The sequence below is a fragment of the Anabrus simplex genome, chromosome 7 (assembly GCF_040414725.1).
Source record: "Anabrus simplex isolate iqAnaSimp1 chromosome 7, ASM4041472v1, whole genome shotgun sequence".
In the NCBI taxonomy this organism is placed as follows: domain Eukaryota; kingdom Metazoa; phylum Arthropoda; class Insecta; order Orthoptera; family Tettigoniidae; genus Anabrus; species Anabrus simplex.
In genome coordinates, this window is record NC_090271.1 from 179,442,383 (window position 1) to 179,460,806 (window position 18,424).

At 38.1% G+C, this 18,424-nt stretch overlaps 1 protein-coding gene across 5 annotated transcripts in view; it reads right to left on the reverse strand.

The window, feature by feature from the left end:
* LOC136877770 (paramyosin) overlaps positions 1 to 18,424 on the reverse strand; it is a 652,246-nt gene that overhangs the window by 475,550 nt on the left and 158,272 nt on the right. For all 5 annotated transcript variants that reach the window (XR_011018593.1, XM_068228645.1, XM_068228647.1 and 2 more), the window contains one exon: positions 11,706 to 11,840. Coding sequence is in view for 4 of the 5 variants with exons in the window: in XM_068228645.1 (XP_068084746.1) it covers positions 11,706 to 11,840 (135 nt within the window). In the remaining variant the exon portion in view is untranslated. The remainder of the gene's footprint in view (positions 1 to 11,705; positions 11,841 to 18,424) is intronic.

The following is an 18,424-nucleotide window of genomic DNA, read 5'->3' on the forward strand; positions in this document are numbered from 1 at the left end:
TTCTCTTGAAACGATAATCACGTAGGCTAGTGGACCTAGAACCAGCCCTCATATCCAGGTAAAAATGCCCCACGTGGCCAGGAATCAAACCCGGGGCCCTCCGGGTGAGAGGCAGGCAAGCTAGACCATGCGGCCGGTTTCAAACATTAATTACACGAGTTTAAAATCTCGGAGCTTTACATTCAGTTTTACCGGGAAAACGCCAGTTTATTATTTTCCACTGGCTTGTGCAGCAAGCGAGCTTTACAACTGAGCTCTAGGTTACGAATAAACTGAAATTTCTGGAGTTTTGATGGGATTTTCTTTCTCTTTCTAATCAAACAACAATCGATCACAGGTAGTTTTTAATTTCCTAATCTAATAAAATAAAGCACATCAGATACAAAAGCGCCCAACATTATGGTGGAATCCCTTCTTTTTTTAACCTTTCATTGTAATTTGGCCACTGGAATACTGAAAATCTTGTACCGCACAAATTAGACCTGTAAGAAGTGCCAAAAACTTATTTGTCACTAAAATTGGAAAAAGTTGAGAATAAACATGTAACCCTGGACATATTGTAGGTGTTTTACAAGAACAAACATCTGACGAAACTCACTCCGTCATCACGTAGAGCTGTTGAAATGCATTCTATATCCTTCCAATTGTTGTGGCCATTCTCTGTTCATGATTTCCGAGGATTCCCTAAATAATACCAGCTGAATGCGATGCTAAGACAATCCCTTATGCAAGTTCACCACCGATCGCTTTCCCAGAACAGTACTTACTCTAATTATCGCAATGACGGGACGTTATCATCAAGATCCATACATATTTCGTAGTCATCCTTTCATTGAGATACCTTTTCTTGAAAAATGCTTGATCAAGGATTTAGCATTTGATGTGACTGACATTTCTGGACAGACCCAGGAGCTAGCAAATCGTAAGTGCCTTTGACAACTCATCGCCGAAAACTGCAGATCAATAACACTGACTATGCTACAGTGCAGTAGAATATCAATTCAGTAGCATGCCCAGATGTGTATAAACGAAGCAGGATTTTTACAATATGATTTAATTACGATGTTTGCAGGACCATATAATTTGAACGAGTAATCCAGGAAAACGTAGTTTCCGGGAACGGATAAATGAGGTTCCATTGTACAGCTAAACCAGGAGCTCTATGGGTGGGATTTCACAGCTCGAATGAATTTCTGTCAAGGGCTGTTAGGAAATTTGGAAAATGATGCAGCATTTCTGTCAAAAATGTTCTCGGATGAATAGCGATTCTACAACAATAGTACTGTCAAACACCATAACATGCACTATTGGAGTGCTGACAATCCCCAGTGGGTGTGACAGGTAGCCTAACAAGTTCAATGGGGAGTGAACATATGGTGTGAAATCATGGGTGATCAGCTTATTGGATCTTATTTCTTCGAAGGCCATTTAACAGGTGCACTGCTACCTGCACTTTCTATGCCATGAACTCCTATTTCTGCTGGAGGATGTGCCACTTGGAAAACATTTAACGATGCGGTTTCAACAGGATAGAGCTCCTCACCCAGGAGCTAGCAAATCCCAAGTGCCTTCGACAACTCATCGCTGAAACCTGCACATCAATAACACCGACTATGCAACAGTGCAGTAGAATATCAATTCAGTAGTGTGCCCAGATGTACATAAACCAACCAGGTCATCACTTCAAGCACTTGCTAACATAACTAACCATTGTTAGTGCAAATTAGTTAACCCCGACTACCTTTCCGGCTCTAATAATATATTCGCCATTTCTAGGGCCGCATACAATTTCATTCACTGAAAAACTGCATAAAGGAGGATATTTTACGTACACAAGACACAGTAAAAACTAAGTAGAAAAAGAAAAGTATCCCTGCCGTGGACTTGAACCTTTCGCATGAAAGAATGGCACTCTGCCGTGTTCAGCTTGGTTTTACAATTTATGCCAGGGCCTCTCAAATGGCAAAAATCTCACACATGCAAATCAAGGTGCAGAGACTCTGTCACAGTGAATCGGTCCGACTCGGCTTGACTCGGCTTCATTCGGATGGTGTAGTGCGTTGAGCGCGACAAAGCGTTTGGTGATAGACGGCTTGTTTATCAGTGAAATAGATAAGTGCAAGACAATAACGTAATAATGGTGCAACCTGTTTTGAAAAAAGCAAAAACTTCCGAAAGTCCATTTCAATCGAACTGGGAACTTTTGTATTTTTTTCTCAGTCGTGACGATGAAGCCAAAGGCTTAATCGGTGGGACAATAATTATGTTATCATCAAAAAGATCTGTTCTTCAATACAAAGGCTTTGTTCGAATTTAACGAGAATTTCTCGAAGGAAAGTTTCCCTAAGCTGCGTCGAGAAGCAGCTAAGATTATGTTTCGTTCCACATGCATAAGTTTTTTTTTTTTACTGTTTTGACTTGAAAACTAGATGGCGTGCAAGTATTTCTCATTGTAATTTAAAGAGCGCTCTCAGAAATGCTATCAGCCGATCCCTTGTTCTAGACATTATCGGTGTAATTGCAAAGAAATAGGAAATGCAGAGTTTTGTTTTTTTTTGCTAGTGGCTTTACGTCGCACTGACACAGATAGGTGTTATGGCAAAGATGGAATAGGAAAGGCCTAGGAGTTGGAAGGAAGTGGCCTTAATTAAGGAACAGCCCCAGAATTTGCCTGGTGTGAAAATGGGAAACCACAGAAAACCATCTTCAGGGCTGCCGATAGTGGGATTTGAGCTCGCTATCTCCCGGATGCCAGCTCACAGCCGCGCGCCTCTAACCGCACAGCCAACTCGCCTGGTAAAAGAAGAGCTAGAGAAGATAAATTGTATGCTCAAACCAAACTGAAAGAGGAGTTCTTTAACACTGATAATATTGTCCCATACAAAAGTGTCTTCACTTACCGCACATAAACATTTCACACTGAGGGGAGAATCAGCAGGAAACGTGAAGAAACTTAGAAACAATGTTAGGTTTTGGTCCACCCAATCAATACCTAACATTGTTTCTAAGTTTTAACTGTATGAGTACGGATCCATGCGATGAAGTTCGTAAATTGTACGAACGTGAAGAAGGCGGAGACAGGCCGAACGGGTGAGACAGATGTAGGGAAAGAGGAGTGGGATTTGAACTCTGGTCAACCTAGTGAAGTCATCTCCTGCACCTTGCGCCGTGCAGTGCACTTCGTGTTTCACAAACATTTCATTTACATATCAGATCATTTAGACAGTGCACTCACGGTTTCTATAATTTAATAATATTACGGAATGACAGCTTCCTATTTTTGTGTAGACTGTAAATACAAAGATATCCATTTTACTGTTGTTTATTGTGCGTACTGGAAGGACAGATGTTTTCAGGACATATATAAAACTGCGGTTTGCATAAAACAATATTGATGGGGCAGCTGATTCACCTGATGAACGAGGGCTGATCAACAAAGACTGAGACTGACTTTTTCCTGTAGCTTCCGTGATAGTTTCCTATCTGTAACATAAATATTTGAAAAGAGCAAGTTTTTATGTATAATGTCCGTAGGCGGCAGCACTCTCGTGAGAGGAGCAGTACAGCACAATCAAATTCTGTTTTCATTTAAATCAAACAGCCACTGAAACTTACGAAAAGCTGAAGCATCATTATGATCCTGAAGGAAAACAAGCCAGCACAGTGTGGAAATCGTCAAGAAAGGCTAAAGTTGTTCCATCTGCAGGGAAAGTGATAGTGATCACATTTTTTGACTGTAATGGAATGATTTACCAGCATGCAGTTCCCCTTACACTACTGTTACTACACGTCAGTACTGGCTACACTGAGGAAGCACGTTGCAAAGAAATGACCAGAGCTTTCTCGGATTGGGTGGCGACTTCATCATCACAATGCACTGCCTCACGTCGCAAATTAAGTCATGCAGTTTCTGGCCCGATTCAACAATACCTGTGAACCGCATCCACCTTATAGCCCTGATCTTGCACCCTGTGATTTATTTAAATTCCCATCACTAAAGGCAAAGCTTAGGGGCATTTGATTTGAGAACTCTGAAGCAGTGCTCTAGAAAAGTGAGGTGATTCTCAAGGACCTGACAAAGTATGGTCTGCAGCATGTGTTCAAGGACTGGCACGCTATAAAAAGTGCATTGAAGTAGGTGGGGACTTCTTTGAAAAAGATCATGTAAACATTGAAATGGAGTAAATAACATCTGTGAAAAAAAATCAGACTCAGTCTTTGTTGATCAGCCTTCATATCTTCTTAGCCCATCTGAGCCATTGACTAATTTTCAACTGTAACCCTAGGTAGAGGCCCTATTACTATTACATGGTGCTTCCACCAGGAGCCAGGTGGATCATGATTTTCTAATGAGGTTCATACTCCTGCTTCTCCTCTTAACCTCTGTAGTAAGAATTTTCATTTTACAAGAAGAAAATTGGAAAAACATCCATACTTCTAATCCACCTGGACAAAGACTATACTCGTAAGTTTCCGCACTGTCCATCATAGCCGAACACACTACTGATATATACACCTTCCCTTTCAGTCTGCATTTCACCTTCCTGCCATAGAGCACTCCACTCATCTTTCTCCAGTTGAACCAGCCACATTTTATCCTGGGTTGTATTTCATCCTCATGCTCACCTTCCTTTTGTAGGCATGACACCAAGTACTTAAATTTGGATACCACTAGCAACTGTACTTCTTGGAGCACAACCCAAAGGCCCACTGTCTTGGCAGTAGTCACATATTCTGTTTTTACCTTACTCATTTACATACCTTTCTCTTCTAAAGCTTTTCTCCATTCCTCGAGCTTATCTTGACTTGGTTCACATAACTCATCATCAGCAAACAACATGCACCAAGGTGCTGGAATCTTCAAAGCTTGCATTTTCACATCCCTGACCACATTAAATAGGTACGGGCTGAGGGATGATTCCTGGTGTAAAACAACTCTTACTAGGAAGCTCTCTGTCCTTCTTACACTACTTTTCACTGTCTTGTGTCACCACTCCGTAAATCACTTTCTCCAATTTTACATATTTTTCAGGTGATCCTTTCAGTCGAAGACATCTCCTATCTAGAGACCTATTTGTATGCCTTCTCAAGGTCTATGAATGGAATATGAAGGTCAGTCTGTACCTCCCTGTACCTTTCCATAAATTGTCTCAATGTAAAGACTGCATCTGTTGTACTAGGCCTTGGCATAAAATGAAATTGTTCATCACCAATTACAGCCTCCTACCTACGTCTTCCTTCAATGACCCTTTCCCATACTTACAGCGTATGTGACATCGACTTAATTTCTCTATAATTACCACAATTTTGCACATCACCTCTTCTTTCTAGATTGGGACAAGGATGTTACTCTTCCATTCTTCTAGTATTTTTTCTTGTATCCTGATTTTTTTCATTAAATCCCTGAAGAGGTCAATCCCCCTCTCTCCCTAGCTTTTCTATGCCTCTACTGGTATCTAGTCTACTCCTAACACCTTTTTATTTCACGTAGCATGCAGCCAGAACCAGACCCACAAAAGAGAACTCAGCAGACAATAGAAAGGAGAAGGTGAAACTAGTCCCCGAAAAAAAAAGAAGAAGGAGGAGGAGGAGGAGCAGAAGAAGAAGAAGAAGAAGAAGAAGAAGAAGAAGAAGAAGAAGAAGAAGAAGAAGAAGAAGAAGAAGAAGAAGAAGAAGAAGAAGAAGCTCTCTCTTGTCAAACAGAGTGAGAAAAAAAGATGTGACGCTACAAATAGTCTATACCCAGAGGCAGAGCTTATTTACGGGGTTCCACACTAACGGAAGCAATTTCCCATTTTTCCTTCATGTTTCATGAGTGCCAACATCGAATTTTGGCGTGCAAAATTATGTGATATTCTGATCCAGACATATGAAAATTATATAGGGCTCATCAATGAATAGACTGAATTTTCTGTGTAAACCAGACTGAAAATATGGAATACTTTATTCATGGAGTGAACTGAGGTCATGAGCTTTCCACATGTGGTAATGAATGGAAAACAGATATGTTTCTGTGAGCGTCTAGAAGCTGAGAACTGCGCCATAAGTTAACTCCACCCATCGAGGGACGCATGTGATCTAATTAAAGACGGGTGTTTGATTACATAAAAACTGTTGATTGATCTGCAGCCGCATTTAGCTCATGTGAAAGACGAAATCAAGATCAATATAATGCATCTTTTAAGCGTTTTGAACTCCAGTTATTAACGGAGCCAATTTCCTTAAATTAAGCGTGACAGAGTCTCCAACCCCATATACCGGTCACTTGGAAATAAAGGAGAGGTCACTGGCCAACTTTAAACAATCTCAAAACAGCTAACAAAAGACCAAGTTATTATCCATCGTGATCATAAATGTTATAATGCGGGAGTACATCTTGTGAAGGAAAAGCAGCAGGAAGTGATCAAATTACTGGGGAGGTATTAAAGACAATGGGGTGGTACATAGTGCCTTATTTAAAATTTCTCTTTGACTATGTCATAAATAATAGTGTAATACCAAAGGAATGGAAGGAATCTATAATAATACCAATTTATAAAGGAAAGGGTGATAAAAGGAAACCAGAGAACTACAGACCAATCAGCCTGACCAGTATAGTTTGTAAAATACTGGAGAGTTTAATATCAAAGTTCATCAGAGGGATATGTGATGATAAAAATTGGTTCGTGAGGAGCCAGTATGGATTTAGAAAGAAATTTTCTTGTGAGGCGCAACTGGTGGGATTTCAGCAGGACATATCAGATCAATTGGATTCAGGAGGTCAGTTAGATTGCATAGCCATAGATCTTTCCAAAGCCTTTGATAGAGTGGAACATTGAATATTATTAAAGAAATTGGAGGGAATAGGATTGGATGTAAGGGTTACACGTTGGATAAAAACATTTCTAAATTCAAGGGTTCAGAAAGTCAAAGTAGGAAATAATGTATCTCAGGAAGAGAAAGTTTGGAAGGGAATTGCACAGGGTAGTATAATCGGTCCGTTACTTTTCTTAATATACGCAAATGATTTAGGTAACAATATAACATCAAAAATAAGATTGTATGCAGATGACATAATTGTTTATAGGGAAATAAACAACATTGAGGATTGTTCAGAATTACAAAGGAACCTTCAAAGTATCCAACAATGGGTTGAAGAAAATAATATGAAGGTTAATGCAGGCAAATCAACTGTTACAACTTTTACAAACAGGAGCTTTAAAACTGAATTTGAATATACTTTGGATGAGGTAGTTATCCCAAAAGATGGCAAGTGCAAATACTTAGGTGTGAGATTTGAAAGTAATTTGCACTGGAAGGGTCATGTTGATGACATTGTTGGGAAAGCATACAGATCGTTACATGTCATAATGAGGCTATTTAAAGGATGCAACAAAGAATTAAAAGAAAAAAGTTACTTGTGTATGGTTCATCCATTATTGGAATATGCAAACAGTGTTTGGGATGCTCACCAAGATTACCTAATAAAAGAAACAGATAGTGTGCAGAGGAAAGCAGCAAGATTTGTAACAGGGGATTTCAGGAGAAAGAGTAGTGTATCAGAAATGTTAAAGGAACTTGGGTGGGAAACTTTAAGTAAGAGAAGGGAGAAAACCAGACTTATAGGATTATATAGAGCCTATACAAGAGAAGAAGCATAGGGAGATATCCGTGAGAGGCTTCACAGTTGGAAAATAATTATATCGGCAGGACTGACCACAAATATAAAATTAGAAGGAATTTTAGCAGAAGCGATTGGGGTAAATTTTCATTCATTGGGAAGGGTGTGAAGGAGTGGAACAGTTTACCAGGGGTAGTGTTTGATCCTTTTCCAAAATCTGTACAGATATTCAAGAAGAGAATAAACAGCAACAGAGAAAATAAATGAAGTGTCAGAGGGCATTCGACCAGTGCAGGTTATTGTAAATTTAAAAAATGTGTGTGAATTAATTAATTCCATCCCCTGGTCTAAGGAGTTTGGACAGCCAAAGTAGGGTACTGCCTGTAGGGGTGAAGTACAGTGGGGACTTCGAGGGCCCTGGGACCGCTACGGTAGCTGTGAAGGCCCTTCAGGAACTCTGAAAACTGGTAGTAAAAGGGGCTCTGGTTAAGACGCAGCAGGTCGTTATGCTACTTAGGTTCCAGAACGGGTAAAAAAAAAAAAGTAAATAAGTAAATAAATGCAACGTAAATATTAATCTTATACCAGTTGTATAGCATCATTTGAAGTAATTCCACATACTGTATATCAGTTGACTATATTTGTAAGTAGTACAGTAGATATTATAAGTAGAATTTTGTAAACAATATAAATTTATTAAGGATGAGCTGTGTGTTTAATAGAAAACATTGTTAGCGTAAATTGTATAATATTGTATTATAGAAAAATTTTCTTCTCTTGTTAATTTAATATTTAGTGCTTGACAATAATGTATTTTAGTGTACCATTTGCCACCGAGGTAGACACCTCATTTGCAAATAAAGAGATTTTGATTTGATTTGATTTTTGAACTGTGAATTAGGAAACTTGAACAATAGCCAATCGAGCCCAGGCAAAAATCTGAGATCTGTGCATAATTAAGTAGGCTGCTAGAAAAATTTGAAGAAATAGCGCAAGTTGGCTAGAACAACGCTGGAATAAGTTACAGCCCATTAGCAGTTAACTAGCGTCAGAAATTCATGGCAGAAAATTCGGTGGTAGGAATCACGGCTATCAGAACTATTCGGCGATTCTGAGCAAGGGTTTCTCGAGTAAATGGGTGCCTTGCTCATAGTATCAATGTGGAATGCCCATGTCTAGAGTGACCCGTTTACATAAGGGAATGTCTTGTGTTAAATTCTGTGTTTGTACTATAGTAGCCAAAGGGCGGAACGTGTCACGAGTGCTGGAGCTGAGACCTATTGGATTACTTCAAGATTATATCAGCTAGACGACCCCACTCAAAATGCACTGCAGTCAGCGAGGGTCGGAGGCTGATTCTTCCGTCTACAGCTTTGAGAGGATGAATGAGTAGAACTCCACCATAGGTTCTCCGTAGAAGGGAAATGATCACCAAATAGATGAGTAGATGTCCATTTTGTACTTAGCATGCACTAAATAACCAAGGGAAAATGATGTAGGGTTTTTGTCCTAATGACATTAACATTGTAAATAATGCATGCCCTAATACTGAGTTGATTTTTCTTAGTTTTTGTAAATGGTAATGTAAAGGGAATAAGAGCAAAATTTTTCAGACAAAACCACATTCACTTTCTTTTCTAAGTATTTTGCGAGGATTATTTTTGTTGTTAGTGATTTGTTTAGAGATGCTTCATCACCTCCAGGTAAAAAAGCAAGGCGATCTAGGCTACAGGCAGGCGGTAATACTCCACCGTCTCTGCGATATGGGTGACAGGTGGAGCTCTACAAGTCCAGTAGACCAAACCTACGTCCAGTCGGGACTCTGCATTTCGGTGGTACGATACTCGGACTCTCTAATGCTCAGTTCCAGTGGAAGTGGAACGTAGTATTTCTCTTCAAGTGCCATATTAGGACTTGTGTTTTCTTTAAAAACAGTAGCGATCCAAAGGAACATAAATTTTTTTTCCAAGTGTGACAATTTCTCTAAGTGTTGTAACTTTTCCAAGTGTTGTAATTTTTCCAAGTGTCGTATTAAGTGTGTGTTTTTATAACAAACTGTGGGAACATAGAAAATTTCCAATTGTCATATTGAACTTGTGTCTTCAAAACAAACTGTGGGAACATAGAATATTTCCCAGTGCCACAACTGAACTTGCGTTTTTGTAACAAACTGTGGGAACATAGAATATTAATGTCATATCTGTACTTGTGTTTTCTTTTAAATCTAAGAATTTCATTTTTTGTCCATATTGAACTGAGAACGTAAGAGAGGTAACTTAAAGGGTCCACCTTTTCAATACAAATAAATGTTATAATGGTTAAGTTACAACATATTTACTTGGAACTAGTTTCAACGCTATTTAGCATCATCTTCAGCCAAAATGTGAGAAATAGGCATAGGTGAATACATGCAAACATATACATTACACAAAATGTTACAGCATTATGAATAAATAAGAGTAAAAAGAGACATAAAATAGTGAATTACAAGTTCGGAACTTGTCAGTCATCAAAACAGTCCATGAAGGGTGAATCAAAACTGTACGAACACGAGTTAGGATTCAACAAACACAATCTCTTAAAAAATATACAACACACCAAAACCCCGTGAAAGTTCGAGATAAACTTGGCAGTTAAAGATTCAAATTTTTTCAGCCACTCTTCTATTAAATGTAGCCTGCCACGAGTGTAGTACAAACATAAGTTAGGACTCAACAAACACAATCTTCTCAAAAATGCACATGCCTATGCCTATTTCTCACATTTTGGCTGAAGACGACGCTAAATAGCGTTGAAACTAGTTCCAAGTAAATATGTTTTAACTTAACCATTATAACATTTATTTGTATTGAAAAGGTGGACCCTTTAAGTTACCTCTATGTTGTGTTTTCTTCTCATGAAGTTCCGAGAGAACATAGAATCTTTCAGTGCTACATTTAAACTTACAGACTCTACTTCATAATAATTATTCACAGACAGTGTTAAACATTCTCCAAGTGCAGTTAAACTTTAATAATTATTTGTAGACAGTGTTGAACAGTCTTTGAGTGCACGTAATTTCAATAATTATTTACAGACAGTGTATAACATTCTCCGAGTGCCATTAAACTTGTTTAATTTATCACAAACATGCTAATATCTCCTAAACTTGCACGAACTGTAAATATTACACTCAGAGTTGTGTTCCAATCATAAAAATGACGAAGCCAGTCAGTTAGGAACAGTGATAATACAAGTTAGTGACCTAAAAGAATATTTCAGATGTCGCGAACTTGACATTGTAAATTTGTACATAATTTTCCCAAGTATCGATTCGGCTAAAGATACAACTTGTGATCAGTTACTCAGTTCAATTGTCTTCTTTTTAAGTGTCAATTTCATGAACCTTTGTGATTCAATGAGCTGTTTTAGTCAAAGATTCAAGTGTCAGTTTCATTAACATTTGACGTATCCCACTTATAATGAAATAATGCAATATTTAAAGCAAAAATTAATTTATTCAGCAGTGATACAAGTGAGTTGAATACCATAAGGGGAACTGTGTGCTCGTCACACCTCACCTCTCAGAATTCTCGTGAGATTGAACCCCGCAACGTGTGCACCTAAAAATTCGAGAAATCCCAGATCCACCACAAATTCTAGAACGTTGAGAACTTCGCAGTGGTCCCTGTTCAGACCGAGCCCAGTAATAATCCCGGAATCCAGAGGTTCCAACTTGCTACAATGCATCAACTCAACTTGTGTAAAAGGTGATATAAATTTGTTTCAAATGAACAATAAAACCAGATTTTCAAAAGAATATAAATTCAATGAACTAATACTCCTCTCTGTACCAACTCTAATTCTTACGTATCACCCCCTTAGAAATATTCGATGCTCTCCAAGCTAGTATCTGCGGTCAAAGACATTTTTCCCGGTACAGTATGTATGTAAGAAAGATTCTGTCATCTATAGATTAGTACTGCATGAATTGTATCAACAAATTTTCGTTCTAAGTGATACATGTATCATGGGTCAGTATTTCTCCGACAACATTGTCACATAGCAGTATTTCAAGGCACAATGTAACGATATATCTTATTATATAAGTTAAAAACATAAATACCTCAGCTTCAGAATCTGCTACTTTCCTTTTCCACATGGCTGCTTCCAGCTCAAAACGTCTAACTTCAGCAGAGTCTGAAGACACTGTTACCATACTGGCATCATAACTGGCAGCAAGTTCAAGTAGATCAGCTGCCTGTAAATAAGAAAATGATAATTACATTTTGTTCTTTTGTTGATGAATTTGTAACAGTTCAAAGAATCTCTTTACTTTCAGATTATTTATAATCATTAAAAAAATTAATGAAGAAAATTTATATTAAAAATGCATTCTAATCCTTACCTTTCACGAAGGAGGCACTAGCAGAACACCAAAAAATCACAGGAATTTGCACAAATAAAGCTGATTTCAGCATTGTCCATACAAGGTCAATGAAAATTCACACACAATATGCACGTGTTCAATACCGGATCACTCATTACAATTTCATCCGGTCTCTTTAACATGTTCTGTATTTCATTAGGAATAAGATGTTAAATTCTCTACTTATCTATTGTCACAGAAACTAATTTTTTAAAATATGAATATATTGTCAATCATTAATTCTTTCCATTGGTGACGCACACAATTCTACACATCAGTGCAGACATCAATGCTCCCACCTCAAAATGATCGAAATAACTATCATGTCAAGAGGTTACTTTCAGCAGAGTGACCAAAATAAGAAGTATATTCAGTGGCTATCAGTGCTACTACTTAACAATCATTAAAGTTTGTCTCTAGGCTTAATAGAACAGATCACGACAACATAGGGCTAAAATCAATGAAATATTAATGTTTATTAAATTCTACCTATTCAAAACATAAAGAGTAATTTTAACTAAGAATTAAAACTTATAAAGTTAATTAGAGGGACATGTTTCCCCCTTTTTTCTAAGGGCATCTTCAGCCTTAATCTCAAACCTGAAAGATATAAATCGGGATCCTGATTGCTCTTAATTGTAGATTTTTAAGAAAAATTACAAATTATTTCATTTCAATACTATAGATCAAGACCTCACAATTATTAAAAAAGTAGGTACAGAGAAATTGATGAATGAATTAGAAAACATCTATATATTTTTAGACCAATATTATAACAAAAATCTAAATCTCAATTACATAATTGAAGTGATAAACCCATTATATGAAATATTACCAAAATGATTGCAATCACTAAATTTAAAATGAAACAACATTATAAATAATCTTAAATTATCATCTTCCAGGACCCCTACTATTTAAAAAAATGCAACTCCTACCCTGTCCGACCCACAAATCCACCACAACCAATAACACATAAACCCCCACCCCCTCCACCACACCCACTTCCCCTAATCTCACATCGATATAACACCAGAAGCGCAATTATCAGTCATTTCAACGCTGGAAAGAACTTATAAATAACTTCTTTGACATAAGACTTGAAAAGGCCACTGTTCAACATGGTTGAGACGCTGGCTGTACGGTCTGCTCATTACAGCCGGGCAGTGGGGTTTCACCAACATAGCACATTCCATAGCTACATTCAGTGTGGTATACTCCAAGAGCCTGTAGTTCTATTGTGTCTTTTACTGGTAGTAGATAACAGGCTAACTTCCGGTGTGATTTACAGATGTTTTTTTTGTCGTATTTGCCCAGTATCTTGCCGATCCTGTCTGCGGTGCTTTTAATGTATGGAAGTATCGTTCTTTTCTGGCAGGTCAGTTCTTGTTTCCCGTTATTTTCTCCTATGGCAGCCTTTTCTTTGTTTTCTCTGATTTTCTAAAGACTCGCTGGATGCTATTGAGCGAGTAGCCATTTCTTCTGAGGGTTCTCATGAGGTGTTCTTCCTCTTCTTTGAGGTGTTACAGTCTGATATCGCTATGGCCCTGTTAACCAGTGATGTTAGAACATCCTGATTTTGTAATGGGTGGTGATGAGAAGAGGCGTGCAGGTACCTGTCTGTATGTGTGTGGGTTTCCTGTATACTGTGTGACTCAGTGTCCCATTGATGTTGCGTTTTACTAGGACATCCAGGCATGGTAGTTTTCTGTTTACTTCAGTTACTCACAGATTCTACATACAGGAAAAAATGAAACCCTATCAACCGCATTAAGAACAAATTCCACAGACCAGTAAAAAATGTTATTGTGGCATGGGAGCAAACAAAGAGGAAATAGGAAATACAAGGGTAACTAGACATGCTGAGTGAGATGCTATATGGACTTATAAGAAGGAAGAGAAAAAAAAAAAAAAAAAGAAAAGGGAGAAATAATAACAAAACCAGAGGAGATAAGGAAAAGATGGATAACTTTAATGAACTCTTGAATGTGAAAATTATGGAATGAAAATCAGCATGTAAAGAGTAAGACAATAGTGTTGACTAGAGGAGAAAAGGAAGAGAATGAAGATATAAAAATAAAGGGACAAAAGTTTTAAATTGTGGAGAGCTTCAAGTACTTGGGAAGCATCCTGATGCAGGAGAGAGGGCTGCACATGCAAATCAGTAAATGAGTGGATTCAACAGGGACATCTATTCTATCAGAGTGTGAGAAACCTGGTGCTGGTGTGGAGGAAGGAAGTACTGATGAAGTGTAAAATGGTGATGTACAAGATGTACCACCACCCAGTACTGACCTGTGCAGCGGAGAAGCTTATAGGAATGGGAAGCATTTGCTGGACTTCTGTACTAGTATGGGATTAGCAGTTACAAGTGCAGTCTTCAAGCACAAAGCTATTCAGCACTACAAATGGGAGGGTAGGGACATCAGATCCAACAGACTATATCTTAACCGACTATGAATTCAGGAAATCTCTTAGAAATGTGTGGGTTTTCTGGGGATTTTTCGGTGATACAGGCCACTATTTGATCTGTAGTAAACTAAGTATCTCTAGGCCTAGGACAGAGAAAGTGAAATCTGTCTGTAGACAAATAAGGGTAGAAAATCTCCAGGATGAGGAAATCAGACACTAGTACATGGATATGATTAGTGAAAAGTTCCAAACAGTGGACAGTAAGTAGGTTCAGGATATAGAAAGAGAACGGGGGGGGGGGGTGTACAGGGATAGTGTAGTACAAACAGCAAGTGAATGCCTAGGAACAACTGTGTGTAAATATGGGAAAAAGCAAACATCTTGGTGGAATGATGAAGTGAGAGCAGCTTGTAAATGTAAAAAGGAAGACGTATCAGAAATGGCTCCAAGTAAGGACTAATGTAGACAGGGAATTGTACGTAATAGAAAGAAACAGACAGAAACAAATAGTTGTTAAATCCAAGAAGTCTGGACAGTGATAAAGAATCTTGGGAAGGCAGGGTAAAAAGGAAATGAGTAGTGTTTTGGGTAAATCAGGTGAACTCATAATAGATCCCAAGGACTCACTGGACATGTGGAAAGAATATTTTGAAAATCTTCATAACATAAATGGAAATCTTCCTAGAGATGTCACGAACAACTGAGCTCATGGGGAGGAGAACAATGATGTTGATGAAATTATGCTTAAGGAAGTGGAAAGGATGGTAAAAAAAACTTCATTGTCATAAAGCAGTAAGAATAGATGAAATTAGACCTGAAATGGTGAAATATAGTGGGAAAGCAGGGATGAAATGGCTTCACAGAATAATAAGATTAGTATGCAGTATTATTAGGGTACATTCTAATTGACAAAAGCAGTAATTGCACCTACTTATAAACGAGGGAACGGGAAGGACTGCAACAACTATCGAGGTATCTCACTGATCAGTATACCAGGCAGGGTGTTCACTGGCATCTTGGAAAGGAGGGTGCAATCAGTGGTTGAGAGAAAGCTGGATAAAAACCAGTGTGGTTTCAGACCACAGAGCTGTCAGGATCCGATTTTCAGTACGCGCCAGGTAATTGAAAAGTGCTACGAGAGTAATAGACATTTATGTTTCACAGATCTAGAGATGGCATATGACAGAATACCAGGGGAAAAGATATTCACCATACTGGGGGACTACAGGATTAAGGGCAGATTATTAAAAGCAATGAAAGGCATTTATGCTGACAATTGGGCAGTAACAAGAGCTGATGGTAGAATGAATTCTAGGTTCAAGGAACTTATAGGGGTAAGACAAGGCTGTAATCTTTCACCTTTGTAGTTCATAGTTTACATGGATCATCGGCTGAAAGGGATTTGCAAGGAAGGATTCAGATAGGTGAAAATGTAGTAACCAGTTTGGTGCATGCTGATGACTTGGTCTTAATGGCAGATTTTGTCAAAAGCCTGCAGACAAACATCCTGGCACTTGAAAATAGGTGCGATGAGTATGGTATGAAAATTAGCCTTTCCAAGACCAAAGTAATATCAGTAGGTAAGAAATCCAAGAGAACTGAATGTCAAATTGGAGATACAAAGCTGGAACAGGTACTTAGGATGTGCGTTCTCCCAAGATAGTAGTATAGTAAGTGAAATTGAATCAAGTTCACTAAAGCTAATGTAGTGAGCTCGCAGTTGCAATTAGCAGTACTCTGTAAGCAGGAAGTCACACAAAACTATCTTTACATTGGTCTGTTTTCAGACCAAGTATGCTTTATAGGAGGGAAAGCTAGGTGGACTCAGGATATCTTGCTCATAAGTTAGAAGTAACAGACATGAAACTAACAAGAATAATTGCAGGTACAAGCTGAGGCCTATTCCACAAAAGTATGGTCTTGTGCATTACAAGTAAATTCTCTAGTAACTAGTACAAATACCAGAGTTTCTGGACCACAAAAGAATTTTCTACAGTTGTACTTTACTACTACATACTTATGAATTACCAGTGAATTTTTATGGGTGTGTTTCACAAAAGTACTAGTACTTGTAACTTACTAGTGAATTGGGCAGTATTCTCTACCAGTGAAAGGACAATAATATATAAATGTACTAGTGCTATTTAAATATACTTATTTCAGATATATTCTTATAAATATGTGGTCTAGCAGTAGTGATAGTGATGGTAATGAAAATGAAAACTACCGTTTGTACAGGGAAAGAGTAAATTTCCAGTTTAACACTGTATTTGAATACAATGAACATTTTAGGTTAAGCACAATACAAGTGGAAGAACTTGGCCATAGGTTTTAAACATCCTACTAATAGAAATAAATCTCTCTCTGCTAAATAACAGTTACTAACAACACTACATTGGCTAGGAAATGATGGTCATGGTATTGCAGATATGCATGAGATGGCAAAATCTGTAGGTCAATACATTCTGTGGTAGCTGGAATAAATGATATAAAATTTCCTCAAATTGTTCCTTGGCCTGAAAATACTAAACAAACATGTTCCAGGAAGGACATTCCTGGAATCATTCATGAGCAGAATATCTCTTACATACGTCCAACACTTCCCCTCAAAAGCTCCATGAGCTTTTCCCAAGTCAAATATTTCCATCCAACCATTTATTTTGTCTTGTTTTTTCAGACTCTCGCTGAGTGCACCAAAAAAGAATATCTTTCCTTCTTTCTATTTCCTTGAAAATGAATAACTTCGTTTCTCTTGACACCATTTTAACAATTCAATGCAGAGTTTGCAGTTTGGTAACAATTAAGTTTGGTGGCCAAATATCGTTACTAGCGGCATGCGATTCCTAATGACAGACCAAGGTATGTCAGACTATCGCGGAACATATGCGAGGATCGCAGAAGAACAATGGGTGATAATAACGGAGTAATTTCCTATGATGAAAAAAAGAAACTGAAAAATAACATTGTAGCATTAAGAACTTCAAAGAAATATGAGAGTTCTTTGAATCTTTGCTGCATAATTTACCTTAAAATATGAAATTACGATAAATGAGGCAAGCATAACCTAATTCAATGAATGGAATACGAAGATAAACAGCTGATTCATGCTATGTCATCACTTGTAAAACTTGCAACAATTCACTGGTTACCGTATTTACTCGTGTATTAGACCCCCCCCCCCTTGGCCTTTCGAGATGAAGAAAATTAAGAAAATAAATCTTGTATACAGGACCCCCAAACGTAATTAGTCAGAGAAGAACAACGATTCCGCTTTGAAGCGGGTACAAGTCTTATTGCAGCTCTGATGACATCGCACAAATTTGTGAATAGTTTTGTCCATACGACCTGCGCAATGAAAACGTGTCCAATCCATGCGGTACACCTGTGTTTCGTAGTTAAGAAATGTCCGCCTCCATAGCATAGGTGTACTGCAGCTCTGATGACGTCGCACAAATAGGTGAATAGGCCTAGCTTTGTGTCCGACCCGCGCATTGCAAGCATGCATCAATCAGGGTATATGTCTGTTTTGTAGTTAATAATGTCTGCCAGTGTAATGGTTAGCACAATTAGTTGCTGTTCTCCGGAGTCTGACTTCGATTCCCGGTACCGTACTACCAGAGATTTACGAATGGCAGGAAGGTTGATATGCGGTAAAAGCGGTACATGAAACTCCCCTCCACTGGGGGTGTGTCTAAAAAGAACTGTAACACCTCAGGATGAGGGAATGAGTTTAGTTGAGAAATATTTGCGGTTGTTGCTGTTTATACAGCAGGCGAGATCATTAACAAAGTGGTCGTTTAATATCTCATGACTCGGGCCAATATAGGTATATATTTGGAAAGAAGTAAGTTTAAAACTTGATAAAAGCTATCCAATTAAAACTATTGTTTTACTCGCCATTTCAATTTCATTGTGATACATTTCAATACGGAACATTATGTAATTTTTATCTTTAAATACAGTGCATGGCTCAAAGAGAATGAAGCATGGCTGACGCGAGTGAC